The sequence below is a fragment of the Zootoca vivipara genome, chromosome 2 (genome assembly GCF_963506605.1).
Source record: "Zootoca vivipara chromosome 2, rZooViv1.1, whole genome shotgun sequence".
Lineage (NCBI taxonomy): Eukaryota > Metazoa > Chordata > Lepidosauria > Squamata > Lacertidae > Zootoca > Zootoca vivipara.
This window is the reverse complement of record NC_083277.1, coordinates 75,234,299-75,255,375: the sequence shown is the minus strand read 5'-3', so window position 1 is coordinate 75,255,375 and position 21,077 is coordinate 75,234,299. Positions and strand designations below refer to the sequence as shown.

General features: G+C 44.3%; 2 protein-coding genes across 3 annotated transcripts in view; both read left to right on the top strand.

The window, feature by feature from the left end:
- STK10 (serine/threonine kinase 10) overlaps positions 1–3,486 on the top strand; it is a 69,021-nt gene extending 65,535 nt beyond the window's left edge. Inside the window, exon 19 of the mRNA XM_035105292.2 lies at positions 356–3,486. Within this exon, the coding sequence (XP_034961183.1) occupies positions 356–496 (141 nt within the window). The 3' untranslated portion in view covers positions 497–3,486. The remainder of the gene's footprint in view (positions 1–355) is intronic.
- A 9,292-nt stretch (positions 3,487–12,778) lies between these two features.
- Positions 12,779–21,077, top strand: part of SH3PXD2B (SH3 and PX domains 2B) — a 115,254-nt gene continuing 106,955 nt past the window's right edge. The window contains exon 1 of one of the 2 annotated variants that reach the window (XM_035105293.2): positions 12,779–13,373. In XM_035105293.2, coding sequence (XP_034961184.2) covers positions 13,302–13,373 — 72 coding nt within the window. In that variant the 5' untranslated portion in view covers positions 12,779–13,301. The remainder of the gene's footprint in view (positions 13,374–21,077) is intronic. The other variant, XM_035105294.2, reaches the window with a different exon arrangement.

The window sequence follows — 21,077 nt, the reverse complement described above, 5'->3', positions numbered from 1 at the left end:
GCCTCTATTTTCAGAAGGTTAAGGAGTAATGAGGGCTAAGGAATAATGAGGACAAGGGCTTTTGAATTGCCATTTGTAAACAGTCCTGTACTTTAAACCTCAGATTTTCAGAGATGTAAGGAGCAGCATGGGGATGTTTGCAAATGGCTATTAAACAGGGGCGTCAAAGTGCAACATCACGTGACATCACTATGACGTCTGCCAGGTCTTGGGAGATTAAGATCTGAGCCCTCCTGGCCAGAAATTTTTTCCCACCCCTGATGTAAGCTGACAGGAATCCAGGTGGCAGAGAGCAGTGAAGTGATCACAGCTTAAAGCATTTCTCCAACTGAGTTCATTTCTCTTCGCATTTCAGGCTTTGGAAGATGAACTGAATCAGAAGAAGCGAGAGCAAGAAATGTTCTTCAAACTCAGTGATGAGACCGATGGTCAGCCCTCAAGGTCGCCAAACAAGCCTGCCAAATTTGTCCCATTCAGTTCTGCAGAGGCTTCATAACCCTTGGATTAGTGGACAGAAAGGCAATTCCTGCCTTTGTCCACAGAGAAGTTGACCCAAAGGACTGTCAGGGCTCCCTTTTCTCCTGCGCCAACTCTGATTTCCTCTTGTGTCTGAGACAACCAATGTGGCCTGAGGTCTGTTCCCCTAGAGATGAGACAGCTTCCCATTCATGTGGCCCTGGCTGGTGCTGACCAGTTGCACTTGGAGAGTTGTGGGTGAGCTTCAGAGAGTAGAGCTAATGGGGTCATGTGCAGAGTTCACATCGCTTGCTGATCCCATTGCCCAGACCTTGGGCAGTTTTATCTCTTAACCATCTGTTGAAGGGATGAATGTGGTGACCTAAAAGATTGTTGATGGCTGTTAAGTGCTGCTGATAAACTTGCCTGTTTAATTTTCTAACTAGTTTCCTGTTAGGCCCAACTTTCTATGTCTGTCAGTGGATCTCACTTAACCTTTTAGTCTTAATGGTCTAACCATTTACTGCCTTGAAGCACTAGGAGTTCAGCTTCACAGCTTACAAAAGACAACGAGAAATTGTCAGCTTTTATTGTGGCCTCCATCTTTGTCAGTTAAACAAAGGGCTCCTTCTCCTCTCCTACTAGGGCCTAGAATCTAGGCCTTCCCATTGAAACTCATCAATTCCTCAGCTTGTTTTGAAGTGACCCAGCACACCACCCTGGTAACGTGTGACACAATTTCTGCCCTTTCTCAAAGAGTTACCACAGCCTGAAACATACAAGTGGAGTGTTTAAATCAAATCAGTCCCGAGTCAAAGCCTGACCAAAAAGGCAATGAGAAGCTTATGATCCAACTTAGAGTGCAATTCAACACTTGCGAAGGCTGCATATACATGGGCACCTGTGGAAATTGCTGCCCAGCTTGGGGATGTTTAACTTCGCACACCTGCCCCTATTAATAAGTTGTGCAGAGGCCCACACAGTTCAGATCCTAAAATGGTGGGTAACATAAAGGTCTGGTCTTTGCTCTTCACTTTCCCCTCCTCTTCCATTGTGAGGCAATGGGTTTCTTTTCCCTGTGTTCATCAGCAGGGAGTTCTATCTCTCTTGTCTCCATTTCTTTCGCGAGCCCAGTTGGTCCAGAAGGCAAAGCTTGTGCTCAGGTTATGGCAAGAGCTAGTGGCTGCCCTTTCCAATATATTAAATAGAAGAACAGTGCAAATGCCTTGTAGCAGCAAGTTTACAACTGGCCTAAGGTTAAAGGCATCTTGTTTTGCATCAACTCATGTGAGTTTCATAGGACATCAATTGCTAGCTTTTCATTTTTGTTTTTTAAGGTCCACTGTATAAACTATTGGGTGTGCTGTGATTTGAGAACATGATGTTGGCAAAAACCAGCATTTTGGCCATTGTGTATCCCTTTGCTGCTACTTTTGAGTTTGTAGCAAGCCAGAATGATCCAGGTAAGAGGAGCCCCATATAGCAGAATAGAATGTGATACATTTGAAATGCTGAATATATAATCAGCATATCATTAAGTCTTCCAAAGGCTGTTTTTAAACCAAAGATATGTTATTCCCCCCTCACACCTTGCCCACTCCCCATTTCACTTTTAAAATACATATTTCAGGAAATGTCAGGGCTTTATCAGTTTGGCCAATTTGCATTTCCCTAGACATTAAATCTATATTGAAGTCTTGATGCTTTGCACAGTGCAATTCACATAATCCTCCATCTGGGTCAGCTGTTTGTGGTAAATGCTTAAATTTGGTACTTCGTTCAAACAAAGTCTTCACAGTTCATTGGTACTTCATTCAAACAAAGTCTTCACAGTTCGTTGTGCCATCTCAAAGCACTTAAGTTGGCAAAATGCTCCAGTGTGGCGTTTTGTGTATCACTCAGGACCTTTCCAGCACTTGATCTGTATAAGAAATAATGCTTTTCTTTCCCTGTCTTCCTATAAAGCCATGTTGCTGTTGATGTGATTTCTGTTCTCAGAGTTAACTTGCTGGAATGGAAATGGAGGTCTAGCAAAGTCATTGGCTGCTGCCAGGCTGCAGTTTCACTGTCTTGTTTAAGAGACTCCTGATTCTGGATATTTTAGAGGCTAGAAAATGTGCACCCAGAAACCATGGGGTTACTGTCCTGTTCTAAATAATTGTGTTTTGAGATACTGTCGGGTGAGACTGAGAGAAACTTGAACAGAGCCTGTAAGTGGGTTGTGTTCTGAAAATTCAGATATCCTAATTTTCTCCAAACCTGACAGCCAATTTCTGTTCTAACTTTATGTTGCAAATTTTTGATAGTTTGCATTGTGCACAGGCTTATGTATGTTGTGGATACACCCACATGCAGCTCAATCTCCTTATAAGTCAGCCAGAGTCATCTAATTGTCTTCATCCTTGGCCAAGAAATCAAACAAAAGTTGCTAATTTTAATACTGCTGCAAGTTTGTGTGTGCTTATCTTTCTTTGTGTGCCAGTGTGGTCTTGACTGCTACCCAGCGCTGCTGTAATTTTTACAAAAGTGCAATATTTACCTCGTGCAGTGTTGCAAGGATGTCCTGCTCCTTTTGCGGCAAGAAAGTGTCACTTTTCTTTGTTTTTCTCTTTCCCTAACCCAATCAAAGCCAACCTTTTCTTTCTCTCCCTTGGCACAAAACTACAATATTTTTTACATTGGGGGGGGGCTGATTCTTCTACCCAAAAGGGTTTTCTCTTTTTTTGGGAAACCACTATGATGTAAATAATCTAATAAAAACATTACCACGGTGAGCGCCTGCATTTGCGTCCTGAACACTTTGTTGTATTTGTTGCCTGTGGGTTTTGGTCAGCAGTGCTGACTTGCATTTGTACATAAACTTGGCTTGAGCATAATGGAATTTGATTCCTGCTTACTGAGATTCAAAACACCCCACAATCAGCAGCTTTCGGGCTCTGAACCAAACTTTTCTTAAAATATGTATTGTCTCATTTTGAGAATGTGTGCATTGAAATGTGTTGGTAATAAAGCTATTAATTCTCAAAGCTAGCTGTGACCAGCTGGGAGCTGTTTTTAATTTTCTGCTGCTAAACCTCCAAGAATAGCTAAAGGGTGACACTGTTTGGTGAAGAGGGAGACCTGCACCCACTATCAGCCGCCACATCATCTCCCATTTTGAATCTGCTGCCCTTCTATTTTGATATTAGCAATTATTGAGCACCTACAGTTCCGGTAAAAGCATGTGCAAAGTCTTGGAATGGAGAGCCCCGTATAGTCGCCTAGCCATTTATTATATAACTAGTGTATTTCAGCCCGTTCAATAACGGGCTCTAGAAAATTCTGGGGTTCGGAGATGCGCTTGCGCAGCGCTTCTCCGAACCCTGGGACCTGTCATTGCTGTTGGCGGCAGGGGGACAGGAACGGAGGAGGAGAAAGCGCTGCTTTCTCCTCCTCCGTTCCTCTCCCGCAGCCGCCGACAGCAAGGAGACCTCCCAGGGTTCGGAGAAGCGCTTGCGCAGCGCTTCTCCGAACCCTGGGACCTGTCATTGCTGTCGGCGGCAGGGGGACAGGAACGGAGGAGGAGAAAGCGCTGCTTTCTCCTCCTCCGTTCCTCTCCCGCAGCCGCCGACAGCAAGGAGACCTCCCAGGGTTCGGAGAAGCGCTTGCGCAGCGCTTCTCCGAACCCTGGGACCTGTCCTTGCTGTCGGCGGCAGGGGGACAGGAACGGAGGAGCGCTTTCTCCTCCTTCCTTCCTCTCCCCCAGCCGCCGACAGGAAGGACGCGTGCACTCTCTCCCCCCCCCCCACCTCCAACCGCCGCTCCTCTCACGGGCCAGGGAGGGTTGTGAGGAGGCCTTCGCCGGCCTCCACCCTCGCTTCCCTGACGTGCCCTGCAGTGAGGCAGTGTCCGGCGGGAGCGGCGGTTGGAGGAGGCAGAGGGGGGGGGAGAGTGCGCGCGCGCAGTCTCTGCTGTCCAATCCCTGTATCCCTGGGGCACATGCGCAGTACCCCAGGGACACACGGGACAGCTTGGACGCAGGGACATCTTGGACATTATTATATAGGATACATGTGCTAGATAATGTTTTCATGTGGAAATTGCCATTGATGGATCAGTCATCTTTGCTGAGTACGGGTTCCGCAATTCCCTCAATGCAATGGAGTTGCTGGGAATTACATGACATTGTTTTCCAAATTCTGCATGTCACAAAATACAGCACATGCAGAGGGAATATTGTGTTGAATATCGTGCTTTTGAGGTCAAAGAAACCAATAGATGCTGTTGTCATGGCCCTCAAGTAGATTGCAATTGATCGGCAAGCACAGATGTCATGCCTAGCCCTGAAGTTTAGTAAACATCATTTATTATAAATAGGAACCAGTTGTTCTAGGAGACCTTACATTTAAGAAAATGGTACTTAAAATGCACGCTTGTACTGAAAGACATGGAAATGGTAAATTACAGTTTCTTCCATTACATAATACATGGTGTAGAAGTTCGACACAGATTCACATATTGTGCCCCCCCCCCCGAAAAAAACCAGTTTCCCCAAAATGGAATGTTAAGCACCTGATTTAATTACCAGGGCTGTGTGAGAGCAGCTGATGGAGAATCTCACTGAGGAAAATAACCTGAGCACACCTGCATCCATTTTCAAATCAGCTGGTAGAGGTGGCTTCTCTTTGCCTCTGAAATTAAAGCATACTTTGGTGGCTTGCTGAATATGAGATGCACCATTAAACAAACGGTAAGAGCTTTCACTCCATTACCCTCTGTTGCCATCCTTTGTGCAATGGTCGATGCTGAAGTTCAGGCACCCTTTGTGACTAGTCCTATAACTATACTCCCTGGACTCAAAAGCTTGCTCCCTATTTTGTGACATTTTGGGTGGTGATAATAATTTTGGAATTGCTCAGAATTGAAGAGGCAGTTAAACCCGTAGCCATGCATGCTAAGGTGGCTTGCCTCTTCCTTTGCTTAGCATATGGGGTGGTTTCTCTCCGGTGAAAGCTTATTTATTGGGCGCCGTGTGGAGGGATGGGTAAATAGCACCAAGGAAATACCATTGTTTCTGCTGTGAAGTAAGTAGCAGCACTTCATTCCACTACCCCACTGAAAGCAGTCCAACTTTCATCCACAGTGTAAGAATAACAGTGACTTCAGACATCATAGGAGATGCAAATTAAATTTTCTGCTGTTGTGAGCACTCTTCATCCTTTTGTATAAAGTTGCATTTTTAAATGCCTTGAGCCCTCTGCTAACTGCTATTGGAAATAAGATGTAAAAGCGCTTTCTAACTGTGCATCCGTTTATGGCATTGTTAATAAGAATGCAGGAATAAGTGTCTAGATTCCTGCATTGCAGGGGGTTGCAGTAGATTAGCCTCAGGGTTGCTTCTGACTAAAATTCTATGATTCTAATAGACCAGTTCTACCCCCTTCAGTGTTCGCCTTTACCGAATTATTTAAATTCCTGCGGCCATATAATACGCATTTCTTCAATGTGTCCATTAGAGGGCACCACATTAAAACATTGGTCTTAAAGTTTTGAGAGATGTTCCTGCATAATCTGACATACTTAAACGTCATCAATAAATGGTGTGTTATTAGGGTTTGTTGTTTTTTAATCTTTTGAGGAAGTTGTTGAGATAGGGCAGTTTGATGTGAAGATATGAGTACGGACTGGCAAAAGGACTGACCAGTTGTGCTGCTGCAGGAATGTTAAATGTTGGTATCCTAGCGCTTTAACTATGACATCACCCCATTCCCTCAAAGGCCAGCATTATGAAGTCAGCAGCAAGGGCATTGCAGCTTTCCAGTTTAAAGATTTTGGAAAGATTCCCAGTGGTGGAATACCAGCCCAGTGGTGGAGTAGCAGCCATACAGAGCTGGTATTTAAGCCGACAGTGGACACCCAAAAGGAACAAGGGAAAAATAAAGGTGAGGGGAAATAGAAATGAGGATTATTCCAAAGGACTTGGTGAAGAAAAGAATTCAAGCAAGCCCATTGAGACTTAAGTAAGTTTAAGCTTTACTTTGTTGTTAACCCGGTTATGAAGAGAGAAAAAACACCAGCAACCCTATACAGGAGTTTGTGTGTGTAAAAAAACAGCAGATGGCAGAAATGACTAGGTTTGTCTTCCTAAGAAACTGGAATGTATATTCTGACTTTAGAATTTAGCTCCTAATGTGAGAATTTCCTGAATGATAACTATGAGGTGATATGAGGTGATTCAAAACTCAGCTTTGCTTCCCTTCAGAAATGATAATTGATGCCCTTTCCCCATTTCTCATACTATTCTCTCCTTGAGGGCTGGTGGAAAAGAACTATCTCCATCGGCCTGTTTTGCTCGGTGGGGCAGAGCTGGGGAACCTGTGACCCACTGGATTTCATTCGACAAAAGCTCCCATCATGCTTAGCCAGTCCCCATGGTGGTTGGGACAGTTGGCAACAGCAGCCCAACAAGAACAGGAGGGCCAGAGTTTTTTCTGTCTTTGAGGGGGTAGGATGCGGAATAATGCTAAAGAGAGAGACCAACTGATGTTACCAGAAAAGTACAAGGTACACGTGTAGCTGAAGAGTAGTCCCTGTGACAGGCTTTTACAATCACTTGCCTTTGAGGGCACTTTAATGGAAAAGCATCAAATGTTTGTTTTTGTTTTCAAGTGTCTTGGAAGCCTCTGACTAGATAACATAAGCTGAGATTTTATGACAACTTGAGTACTACCGTATGTTGAAGCCAGTCTCACAAGTTGTTATCTTAAACTAGCTTTTTCTCAGGTATAAAATCCTGGGTTGGGGTTATGGTTGGGCACAGTACCTTGCTTACTGCAAAGGGTCATCATTCTGTGGCCCCTGTGGCCTTGTTCTTTATGAAATTACAGTCATCCTTGAGCACTTTTCTTTCAACAGTGATACAGTGGTACACCGGTTTACAAACAATTGGTTATGGAAGTCTGTACTTAACCTGAAGCGTACTTAACCTGAAGCGAACTTTCCCATTGAAAGTAATGGAAAGTGGATTAATCTGTTCCAGATGGGTCCGCGGAGTACTTAAACTGAAAATAGGCATACTTAAACCGAGGGATGACTGTAGAAGCATCTTGAGAAATTATTGATTATCAATACAGTAATAGGCAATAAAGTGGATTTTTTATTTATTTGCTTATCTCCCACCTTATTTTCCAGGGCAGCAAACAAAGCTGAAAACATACTATATTTAAAAGCAACGTATCTCACCTACTTTTGCTAACAGTCATAAAACGCCCAAGATTACTATATAAGAATAGCGACAGCAGCAATCAAAACTGGAGCAGCATTGAGCAAGCCATAAAACAAAAGATTATACCAAAAACCTTTTTGAAAGAGCTATGTTTATGCCCCCTCCCCTGCCCATACAACAACAGTACATTAGTATTAAGCAATTTCGTGCAAAACAAAAAATAAATGCACATGAATTTTGACAGGCAGTGGGAACATCCTAATTCCTGTACCATATACCCTGGAGTCTAGGTGCTTGTTAACATAAATACTGGAGGCATATGATGGTACTGATACACATGGATGCTTTCCACCCCTGTTGGAAGACAGTCCTCCTAACAAATAAAATCTCATCCAGATTAATCAGCACTGTGAGGCATTCTGATGCTTAAGTGCTTTCCCATTGATCTTTGGCTTTATCTTGGCCTCACGCCAGTTTTCTTGTAAGTGGTGCACTGGAGTGGCTTTGTGATGGAGGACGGAGATATGCAAGGGGAATTTATTTTAACAAGCTGCTGCGAGGATAAACATTATTAATCTCAATTAATATTAAAATAAACCAAGGGACTGCTGACTACATGTTGGTCACCAAAAGAAGGCTAGAGGGGTGTGTGAGTGAGTTTGTGTCTATAGAGAGAGAGGTAGAGTGATCTTACGCTTTTGTTCTTAATGCTTATTCCCTACTGGAATAAGCTGCCTAAAGGTGTTGTGGATTCTCCAAAAGCTGTTGCAAAACTGGTCAGGTTTCATAGAAACAAATGTTAAAAACAGTGATTTCTTCATAATGGCAGAAACACGACTAAAAACCCAGTGTCTATAATCAGTTATTTTACACTTCAGAAGCTTTTATCTAGGTGCAATTAACATGTTCGTTTAATTAATTAATGAATACCCTGCGTTGAAAGGATATAGTTATGGATGAGTGTGCAGGTGGTATGAAAGTTGGGAAAATTAATTAAAAATGCATTGAACAAAATATTTTGTTTCATAAGAACAAAGTACTGCATACTGTTAACACCCTTAATTCTTAGCTAAGCCGGTGAGAATGAAAGTCCAAATGGTTGTCTTCCAGATTTTAGTGAAACCATATTTTTCCTTTGTTAGGTCTCCCGTGTCCTGCAGAAAGAGTTGTGTAGGACACAGGAATTTATGGTACAGCATTATCGGCTGATAGAATTGCCAGGTTCTCATCTGGAGATGATGATGACTGTAGAATAGATTCTCTTCCTTTTTGCTTCATTTATGCTGCAATCTTATGCACACTTACTAAGAAGTAAATCTCATTGAAATCCATGGGTTTTACCTCTGAGTAAACATGCTCAGGGGGCCTGCTGTTAAATTCCCTTGCATTTGCATTGGAATAAAAGTACTGTACTGATTGCAGTGTTGTTTTAGGCCAGGGTGAGGACTCTGGGCTTCCAGATATTGCTGGACTAAATTTCCATAATCCCCGGTACAATTGCCCATGTGGACTGGAGCTGATGGGAGCTGCGGCCCAACAGCCTGTGGAGGGGCACCAGGTTCTCTATGCCCAGCTGAGGCCATTTCAGAAAGTACAAGGTGCTCTGATTAGCTTCTCTCACCTCTCCAGGTCTCAAGAGTAGGCTATTTGTCTCCTATTCAGCCATCAGGTAGTCTGAACACAAAAACCGAGGCCTAGTTTTTTTGTAAATCCCCAGAGCCCCACCTTGATAAGGTGTGTGTGTGTGTGTGTGTGTGTGTGTGTGTGTGTGTGCAAATGTTACAGTTCAAGGACATGTCAAGTCAAGTTTATTGCATTGCTCATACTTTGTAAAATCATCTAGGGCAGGCACCCACAAACTTCGGCCCTCCAGATGTTTTGGACTACAGTTCCCATCTTCCCCAACCACTGGTCTTGTTAGCTAGGGATCATGGGAGTTGTAGGCCAAAAAATCTGGAGGGGCGCAGTTTGGGGATGCCTGATCTAGGGCATTAAGAGATGATGCAGCCACGGTGCCTCATACTACACCACACCACACGGCTCTTTTCCCACCCTCCTTTCCAACCTGTTACAATGCAGATGTGCAGTGGTCTTTACTTGGTCCCCCAAACAATGCAATTGCTGCTTCCTCCATTTTTGTTCATGTGTTATTGGAGGCTGTGCAAAGTTATGACCAAAGGCTTTCCTAACACTGTCATGCCATACAAGTAGTACCAGACCCTTTGGAGGAATGTAATTTGCAAATGCTCTTAAAAAAACCACTTGAATCACAAGTCCTTCTAAGGGCCCCAACTGGTACAAAAGCAACTCATAGAGCTAGTAGTTACAGGTAGGTAGCCGTGTTGGTCTGCCATAGTCATAACAAAATAAAAATATTCCTTCCAGTAGCACCTTAGAGACCAACTAAGTTTGTTAATGGTATGAGCTTTCGTGTATCTGACGAAGTGTGCCTGGACACCAAAGCTCATACCATTAACAAACTTAGTTGGTCTCTAAGGTGCTGCTGGAAGGAATATTTTTATTTTGTTTCAAAGAGGTAGTAGCAATTACACTACTTGGTGCCAATGGATGCTAACAGAACTAAGTCTCTGCAACTAAAGAAGTTATAGAGATATGCCTTGCTGTATATTAAATTATACTGTTTTGCACTGTGCTGTTGCTGCTGAAGAAAGTGGGATGTATTTCAGTTGCTGCCAAGGACACAGATGAGATGTTTATAAGAGAATACAATTAATCTGAAAGTCAGTGATGTGCCAGCACTAAATCTGAATTCACTTTAAAATGTAACTAAGCATTCCCACAACACTCCTCCCTACAGGGGTGTGTCTGGGACCTTCATTGGATAGCTTTTAGGGAATGCTAAAGATGCACTTCTTTACCCCAGCCTTTTGACACCTGAGGTGCATTTTTTTCAGGACCCACCCTATTTGGTTTCAGCTGTGCTTAATACTGAATTTTTAAAGTCACAGGCCCACAGACCTTTTAATGGAAACAGACTGTTCAGACGGAGGTCCTGGAATATTCTGGGGGCGGCCAGTCACCCCTCCATGGCCCTGTATATTACTTCATTTGGCCTGTGGTGAAGAAGCACTGTGGTCCCTAGTGAGTTTACAACTTGCATGAAAGATACAAGCAGCTGCCTCATACACTATGTGGTGAACACTGTTAATCTTTTTCAGTGTATCTGATGAAGTGTGCATGCACACGAAAGCTCATACCAAAATAAAAACTTAGTTGGTCTTTAAGGTGCTACTGAAGGAATTTTTTTTATACTCTTAATCTATAATACTGTATATGAAGGAACTGTGTAGATACAGACTCCTATTATTTGTTGCAGGCTTCAAGGGGTGGGGATGAGGGGAATTTTTAGTTCCCAGCTGTGTCCCTCAGTGGAGGGTACAGGCAACCTGCAATTTATTTGGGGATGATGTTCCAGGGATAGTGCATAAAGCCAAAATTGTGTGTAGTCAAAACAAACCTCTGAAAAACAGAAAACGCCACACAAAAACTGATTTGCAGATGACATGGTTGGCCTTAGTTAAGCTTCAGAAGTTGATTGTGTGAACTGATTTGCTGCTGGTGGTTTTTGTTGTGAGAAACATGGTGATTGGCAACTGCCATTGTTGTCTCACAGCTGGAGCATTTCTGGATAAGGTCTCAAAGTGTCTGTAAAGTCACGTGCAATTTTGAGGCTTTGTTCAATAGAAGGATGAAAGTCAGCAATCAATTCATGTGTTTTCATGTGCTTGGGAAAGCAAACTGATGCAGATTCCAACTTGCTGGCATATCCTGTCATCATCCTCATCTTTGTCTTCTGTACACTGTTCCTCTTTGCAAGTGCAGCAGCATCAGTTGTGTGCACATTTTCCAGGTCGAAGTGGATCTTAAAGCTTTGAAGCCAAGTGGGGCTGGCTTTGAATGCCTTCCCAGGCTGCCCATCCTCAGCTAAAGGCTGGGAGAATTTCTAGAGGCCAAGAGCCTTCTGTCACAAAGTGAAGCCATCAATAGGCATGCATTTACAGTTCATATCTTCAAGCAGTAAGTTTATTGCCTTATCGGTCTTCACCAAAATCTTGTCAGGCTCCTGGCTCATTACCTTCAGTTATATGCGTTGTATGTGTGATATAACATTGTGCCACCAGATGGCGACGCAAAGTCCCGTTTTTCTCTACCCGTTTTCCCGTTTACATTTATGCCGCTTTAAACTGAAACGCTTTTTTAAAAAAAAAATGTGTCTAGATCCAGCGTTGGAACCAGTCGTTGTCCTCTTGTATTGCACAGCAGCTGAGGGAGCTGGCTTATGTTTCGGGGCCATGTTTTTTAATCTCCAAGGTGGCCTCACGCACCCTCTCCCTACAGATCCCAACACGATACAATGGCGGGTGGGATTGCTGAATCCACCCCTCAAGACCCACCCGCTCCCTTTATTGGGGCAGGACAAGCGTGTAAAGTTGACGCCGCGGGGAACAGGAGAGGGGGCGACGTTTTGCAAGGGGCTATTTACTCCATAGGAGGGACAGGAGGGAGAGTTGTGGAAAAGGAGCGCTTTATGCGACGACGGCTGGAAAGGCGACCTTCGCTTCGGCCTCCCTCGGAAACCAATTGCGCCGCCTCCTGCCGCGACAAGGAACGTTTCAAAGTGTGGTAATTCCAGGTTCAGACGAGGATTAATTGGTGCCCTTTCCTCTTCTGAGAGAAAGGCGACGCCTGCATTTAACCTCGGCTGCTTTCGAGCTCTCTTCCTTCACTAGAGAGAGAGAGAGAGAGGCGGGCGAGTTGGGGGGGTCAAATGGAGGTTAAAATGCTACAGTACTTGGGAGTGTGTGGAAAAGACTCGCTTCTCATATTAATCTAGTCACTCTATTTCCCCCTTGCTGATCTTGCTTATGGGTGACGTGAAAGAAAGGCAAGGATCGTGCGCTGGTTGGTTGTGTTGCTCGCAGTGGGCAGGAACGTGTGGATTTGCCAACCAACTCCAACTTCCGAATCCCACCCGTGTTCCGGCCACAGCTGAAAAGTTGCGCCTTTGCTTCCAACCCCCCCCCAATCCGCCCCCACCCCCCCACCCCTCAGCGGCACAAGCCAAACGCATGGCGCGGAGAGGGGGCAGCCGAGCTGGCTCGGCGCTTCTGCGTGTTTGGCCTGAAAGCGCTGGCGAGCCGCGCGGTGCTCGTGGCCCTTTAAGAAGCCCGGGGAGCGGGGCTGGATCAGAGAGCGCCATAACCACACCGCCTGCGCCTGAGTGGGATAGGCTGCTTTGGCAGGGATGGGCTGGGAGGAGCCCTCCTGCATCTACAAACTCTGGCCAGGGAAAAAGCGAAGGGGGTAGAACTGGGGGGAGGAGGAGGAGGAAGAGGAAGCAGAAGCAAGAAAGGGGAAGGGGGGACACAGGCAGGCGCCGAGGGTGCTGTGGGGCTCAGGCTCGCCTATTCCTTAGCAGCACAATCTCTGCAACCGCTGCGTTTAAAAGTTTTCTGCGCTTTGGGTCAGGAGCGTTGTCTGCGACGACCCTCCCGGAGGAGGGGTTTTTCAGTCTTATCTTCCCCTCTACCCCCTCTCCAAGATTTACACTCCTTCCCTCCCCCCTCCCGCTTTATTTTGTTACTTGCTTCTGGGGTTCGGGTTGCAGAGGACCAGCGCTATGCCCCGGAAGAGTATCTTGGAGGTGAAGGTGCTGGACGTGCAGAAGCGGCGAATTCCCAACAAACACTATGTGAGTGAGCGTGGCATGTGTGTGTAAGTGTAACCCGCGGTCGGGTGGGGAGAATTGCTGAGAGCGTTTTGAAAAAAATCCTCTAGCCGTTCATTTTCCTCACATGCTGGGACATATCTGCTGCTCTTGATACAGCTGCTTTGCTGGGATTTCGCACGGGCGTCTTCCCCCTGCGTGTTTTTCTTGGGGGGGGGCGCGTTGGCTGCAGCTACCTAGCTAGCTGAGAGGCGATGGGGTCGCCTTCCCGCAGCCGCTTCTGTGCGGTCTCTTCCATTCCCTCCTGTATCCACTGTGAGTGCATGTTGTAGCTGGAATTGTCTGTGCACACACTGCAACTTCCTAGCAAGCCAGGCAGGAAGTTCTTGCCGCCTGGCTCTTTCTTTTCTTTCACCAGCGTTGACATTACAAAGGCAGGATTGTGCATGTTGACCAGCCCGTCACTTTAAATATCTGGCCAATGCTCTGGACGGGTCCCATCGTGGGATGGGCAAGCTTATGTCTCCCTTGGCGTTTGCTTTTAATGGTTGCTTGGAAATTTAAACTGCTGGAGGGGATCTGGAGAGCAGCTGCTCTCCTGGCAGAGAAATCTACATGGGTTTCTTCTTTCTCAGAAAGGAAAGTAGTGGCTTTCCTTCCAGATTTGTGTTCAACAGCCTAGAAGTGCATCTGTAGGGTGTGTGAGAAGTTTGCTCAGATTTCGATCTACCCCAGGCAAGAAGACCTCTGGTACTCCCTGCTTTTGTGCTTGCTGTGCTTTTCAGGCATTGTAAGGCTGTGAGAACCTGGCTGCAATGTGTCAGAACTGTCAGATTCTGTTTGGAGTGTGTATCCGTTGGGGCTGGTGACTGGCAGGTTGGGTGCTGCAGCTTGTCATTTCCACTACACTGGGGTATGCCTGCTGAATAGCACACACCTCCCCTTCTTTCAGGATATGTTATCCCACTTTTAATATCCTGCCTGTTCTGGGCTGAATCCTTAACACAAATATTTCATGCATTATAGATTGCGAGGGAACACAGTCTCTATCCAAAGAGTTGACTGGCAACTTTAACTCTGTTAAAGAATCCATGGCAATGTTTAATTCATTCACAATACACACACACACACAACCAAGGAGCTGGAGGGGTGAGACTGTGCAAATAGATACATCAGAGATGGAAGGTTGTGCTTCATGTATGGGAACCTGATTGTTTCTGAGAATAATGAAAAAGGGAGTTAAGTACCGTAAGAGGCAGCCAGGAGGATGCAGAGGAGAACAAGGAGTGAATGGTAGCATAGGATGAAACACGAGTAGATTATGCCGGTCTTTTAATTCTATATCCTCTCATACTGTACAAATTGGTGCAGCAATCTTTCACTATACCTACGGTACTTCTAATGGTGTAATGATACCTCCCCTGCTATTTTGAGATAAAAAGCTATGAGACTGTGATAGTTTTCTTTTCATATATTTATACTGTTCTAAGCAACAATTGTCACCAGTATAGGCTTTGCTTTAGAATGTCATAACAATCTGACCTTTTATTTTATTGCATTTATATCCCACTTTTCTCCAATGGAGCATAAAGTGGCGTACAGGGTTCCCCATTTTTATCACAACAATATAACTGTGAGTTAGGCTACACACACACACACACACACACACACACACACAGAGAGAGAGAGAGAGAGAGATGGACTTGGCAGAGGCCATTCAATCAGCTACTGAGAAAGAATTTGGACCTGGTCTCTGTGCTCCAACTTGGTTCTCGCCAGATGTTGTTTGACTCCCAACTCCCATTAGTGCTAGCCAGCATAGCCAGTAGTCAGGAGTGATGGGGATTTGCAGTCCAAAAACCTTTGGAGGGCACCGGGTTGGGGAGGGCTGCTCTAACCACTGCACCACGGCGACGATCTGCCAAATTTTGATAGTGGAGAAGGCAACACAGGGAAGCGGGTGGGGAGAGGAAGATAAAGGAAACAAATAGTGGGGATGATCTACAGTACAACCCTATGCCAATAAACTCTATTGTGTCCAGTAGAGCTTCTTGTTAAATACAGTATGTTTATGATTTCAGCCAAAATTCAGTTGCAGACATGTGCTTTAGAACTGGCTGCAGTTGGAGATGAGGTTCTACTTACTTACAAATATTGATTATTATGGTTATGATTAATTAGATTTATATACCACCCTTCCTCACAAGATCTCAAGGTGGTTCACAGGATAAAAATACAAGGTATAAACACCAGTAAATAAAAACAACAAAGCAATACCCCCTTCCACAAACACATTTAAAAGCCTCTTCTACTAGATTGCTGCTGCTTTTTTATAATGCTTGCTTTTTAAAATACCTTGCTTATAACATGACATTTCCTTATGTATCTTATTAGACTGGGGCAGAGTTAGGTCTTGCTTTTACTCTTCACTATGGATAATTCCTTTGGTTTCTCAAAACTGAATGCTGCCTTTGCACCAAATGATGCTATAGTGCTGGCCACATTCATCCTTTGAAATACACTCCTGAGTTGACTGGAGTAGGGTTTTCTTTATCTTTGGAAGGATTTGCCAGTGACTACAGATAGAGATGTTCTTAACTGTGTTATAGTTCTGTCTGGGACATCATAGTATGGAGAAAATGCATAATCAAGGGGGGAGAAAGATGGTAGGCTCTTACACATAAGAGAAAAAGTGAGTCATTTGGGAAAAGACAATCCTTTAAATGAGAAGGAAAATCAACAAGATATTGTTGCCTGTACAGTGGTGCCTCGCTAGACGAATTTAATTCATTCCACAGGTCTTTTCTTATAACGAAAAATTCGTCTAGCGAATCCCATAGGAATGCATTGAATTTTTTTTTTTGCCCATAGGAATGCATTAATTGAATTTCAATGCATTCCTATGGGAAACCACGATTCGCTAGACGAATTTTTCATAAAATGAATTCGTCTAGCGAGGCAACCTCCGCTAGAAAAAACCTTTCGTTAAGCGGAAATTTCGTTAAGCAGGGCATTCGTTAAGCGAGGCACCACTGTAATGGATAGGCGAAGTGAATCAGTTTGGTATAGCTCTTCAGTTCAGATAGACATAAGATTTGATTATCATACCCCAGAGGTTTTCAACCTTTTTGAGTCCACGGCTCCTTTAACCAATTACATTCTATCTGCGGCACCCCTGTGGGGCTCAGGAGCCCAGTTATGTCACCCCTTGCCTGCAGAGCTGGCAGCCTCTCACCCTTTTTTGAACACCCTCCCTTGTGGAGAGTTCCCTCAGCCTCTTCTTTCCCCTTTCCTTGGGAGTTCTGGGGCAGCTGCCCCGCCCCAAAGAGAGGTGCCTCCCAGAGGCACCATTCGCCTGTGTAGCTTCTAGCTAGGGCTGCCGCAACAAACAGCTGTGCAAGCCTTTGGGAGGCAGAGACAAGAGAGGGCATCGGAGCAGGGAGGGAAGGAAAGGGCGTGGAGGCCAGTGTTGCCCACGGCACCCCTGACCATCATTCAAGGCACCCCAGGGTGCCACAGCACACTGGTTGAAAAACACTGTCATACCCTAATGACCTGTTGCTGTTTAGATGAGGCAGTCCTGCTTTCTAGCTGACTGTAGGGTTGGGCAGTTGTTTGCATCTTGGTCAATTCAAATGCCATGGTGGTTACTGCAGAAACCAGCTCTGTAATTTGCACTCCCTCCTTCCTTTGAGTAGATTAGTTTCTCGGTCCCCTTTTCCAGCTCTGAAAGTTTTGGAGGTGGAGGAGGAAAAGGGGCTTGTACCCAACCTCCAAGTGAGATGCTCTGTGAGGTCAGGAACTTGTGTTGCAATCCCCTATGCACGCTTACCTGGGAGTAAGCACCAGTGAGCACAATAGGACTGTGCGAAAATGCACCGGATTGTTCTTAAGGGGAAGGTCCTGACAACCAGTCATCGCTTGACTACCAAGGCCAAATCAAATTTGTGGGTCTCCACTGAGTGCATTTGCATACATCTTACTGTGTGCAACCTTCATACTGGGATCGTGTGTTATGAAAAATCAGCTTGCACCCAAACTGCCCTCTTGGATCAGACCAAAATATCCATCTAGTCAAGCATTTGGTTTCCAGCTGCTCACCAGATGCCTCAGCGTGGTTAATGGTGATTTTGGATTTTAGAAGCAAACGTTAAGATGGGAACTACACTTCATGCTAGCCAATGTGTGTTCTCAAACAGCACTTGCGATGGGAAAATTGGGGTGGGAATAGGAATTCTTCCCTGTAAATTTATCCTCAGTTTTATATATATATATATATATATATATATATATATATATATATATATATATATATATATATGTGTTGATTCCAATTGGACAGCCCTGCTTGGGGGGAGGGGCAATGTACTAAAAGTGTGTGTGTGTGTGTGAGAGAGAGAGAGAGAGAGAGAGAGAGTGTGTGGAGAGAGAGAGAGAACCATTTGCGGGGGAGAACTGATGAACAGGGAAAGGGTTAGAAAGGGTTAAGCATCTTTCTGTGCTGGTTCTCACCTACAGATACCCCCCCCCCAAAAAAATAGTATTACAAGGCAAATAAGGATAATAATGATACGGTGGCTCTAGAGCCCATATTTATTTTATAGCATGTAGATCTCTCCAAAGATTTCTGCTGGCCATATATATACCGTATCCAATGAGTTCCTTCAGACAAATTCAGCTCTTTGACTGCATACCTGGGACTGTTTGCACGGAGCAAGAATATATTGTGTGAACTAGGCCTGAGGCTCATTGTTATTTAAACAGATCTTTTTCTTTTTCTTTTTTTGTCTTGCCCTTCCTCCAGTTATTTATGATGGAAAAAATACTGACTTCTCCCTTTTGGAGTAGCATGAAAATGGTTGGTGATGTCATAATTCCTCTTCAAATTACAGTACTGCTCTAAGTGAAGGATTAAAGGCTGCCTTCCCTCTTGGCAACTGTGAGCCTTCCTCTTCTTCCAGCAATGAAAATATCCACCACAAATATGTTTGGTCTCATTTGATTCCTTATGATTCTTTAACAGTTAAAAGGCTTTAGCTCTTGAAAAGAGAATGAACTTATGATTCTGTAATTCAGCTGTGACATCCTTTGCAGGAATATCTGTGTTGTGGTTGATTTGAAATTGGCTGCTGCTGACCTTTACACACCAATAATAGACCTTTGTTCTTTATCTTCTACCTGAGCTAGGGGGTCTTTCACCCTATTTTTAAATGTTCACATATGCTTTCCACTCATCCCAGTGGGTGAAAATACAGGATGAGATTTCCTTTGAATCCATAGTTCAGCTTGCCATGTATTTCCATCTTTTGAAGGGCAGGTGTGAAAATAAAGGGCAATTTAGGAGTCTTCTTTTGTCTCTGGAATCCTATGGTGTTTTGTTTCTGAGACTTTGAAGCCTTCTCACACACACACACCACACACATTTAAATTGATGTGATTATACCATCTACCTGCAGATAGAAGACATCTCCAAACATATTCTTATCTAAGAGGCTTTGTCTGTAAATTAAGAGGTCACCTGCAATGAGATCTTCCTACTTTGGTACATGCACTGTTTCTTCACTGGTGACATTCCAGTGATTCCAGAGCACAAGTACCCCACTCCAACATTAGTTGTGGAAAAATAATTAGAATTGTCCAGAGAAAGCTTGGAATGGGAAAGAATCACAAGGCCATTCTATCTCCCCCACCCCTTTTGATAATGGACAGTTGTACAGTACATACATGCAGCGACCACATGGAGAATGGTAGACCAGTTTATTCACATAGATAGCCCAGGTGTAAAAAAAGTACAGTTGGACAATGTAGTTGCACTACCTTTTGGCCATGAAGCTCACTGTGTGGCCATTGCCAGGCACACTGTCTCTCAGCCTAAACTACCACACTGGGGAGTTGCTTGGCTAAAAAGTGGTAGGAGGACATATGGTGTAAGCTGCTGCCTTCAATTCGTTGGAGGAATAAACACATTTTAAAGAAAACCATGTTTTTTATTTCTGAAACCCTGTGAACTAGATTAACGTTAAAGTGAAAGAGAACAGTGTTTGCCCCTATATATAAGAACAAGACAGATTCCCAAAGACAGTTAATTATATACACTCCAAACCTATTTTTACACAATAAGTGGAGAGGCTGAGTCATCTTGCTGTTGGCTACCTACAAGGCTCTTTCTGTGAGGTTGGATCCAACCGTAAATAGGCCTGTTAGGCTTTCTCAACTACTTTGAGCACGGACCTGCCTTTCTCTCCCCTGAAGGCAGTTTCTTAGCATTCATGAGTTTGGGAAACTCCCAACTTTCAGAGTGTCATAGTCTGACCTAGAAATGACCTGTGCATTTCCCCCACCCCCGGACAGACAGACAGTTGCCCTTAACTTAATTCTATGGAAAGTTGTGTTTTCAGCTGTGGGGCAGTAATGGGGAGACTGGTTCTCTGAGAAAAGACTGAGGAAGATGTGGCCTTGAGTAACTTTTGCTACTCATTTACAGTGGTACCTCTACTTACGAATTTAATGTGTTCCGAACACACATTTGTAAGTCGAAAAAATTTGTAAGTCGAATCCCATAGGAATGCATTGGGAGAAAAAATTCGTAAGTCGAAGCAACCCTATCTAAAAATTCGTAAGTAGAAAAAATCCTATCTAAACCGCATCCAAGATAGCGGACGGAGCTCCATTTGTAAGTAGAAAAATTCATAAGTAGAGTTATTTGTAAGTAGAGGTACCACTGTACTGAGTGCTCGGAAGATCTGATGTTTGAGGATCTGCTTCTGTCCTCATTTATTCTGTGGTGGCTGTAACAGAGTGCAGAGTTAAACTTGCATATAACTTTTGTTTCTTCCTCCTCGCCACATCTCCTCAGCTTTGGAGAAACCTGCTTCAGATGAACTTGTTGCCTATAGTTAGTGGAGTCGTGGTATCACATCTGTGTTTCATAATGAACTTGACCTTTTCTCTCATCTCATGGTTGATGAATGTGTCAACACCTGTTTGGGCAATGGGTCAGCTTTGTGTTCAGGGATCTGAACTTTTGCCTTGGGTTGCCTAAACCAGTGTTTCTCAACCAGTGTGCCTCCAGCTGTTTTTGGACTACAACTCCCATCATCCCTAGCTAGCAAGACCAGTGGCCAGGAATGATGGGAGTTGTAGTCCCAAAACATCTGGAGGCACACTGGTTGAGAAACACTGGCCTAAACAGTCTGAAGACAGATATTGATTGAGTCTGGGAGGAGTGTAAGTGTGGAGGAGGAGGGCAGCAAAAATGAACTATTTAGTACAGGTGTGGGGAACATTTGGTCCTCTAGATGTTGCCGAATGACAACTCTTATAATCCCTGGCCATTGGCCATGCTTGCCAGCACTGATGACAGTTGCAGTTTAGAAACATCTGGAGAGCCAAATGTTCCCCACTCCTCAATTAGTATCATGGCTCCAACTGATCTAGATTAATCCCTGGATTTCTCAGTGGCAACCTCAAAAAGAGGACTGTTGCACTTGTTTGCACTGTGCATGCAACTGCTGAGACTTGAATGGAAAAGGGTGTGTGTTCAGAGTACAAGGCCTGTTGTCCTATGCCTGTGCCCTTAATCCTCTCAAACACAGTAAATCAAAGCACAAGACACTTTCTTCTTTACAAAAATATCATTAAGCTGGTTCCTTTTCTATAGGAACCCTTACATGGGGCCAGGGTTCAGGAATACAATTAAAAGAAGTATAGATAGCACAACATACTGCT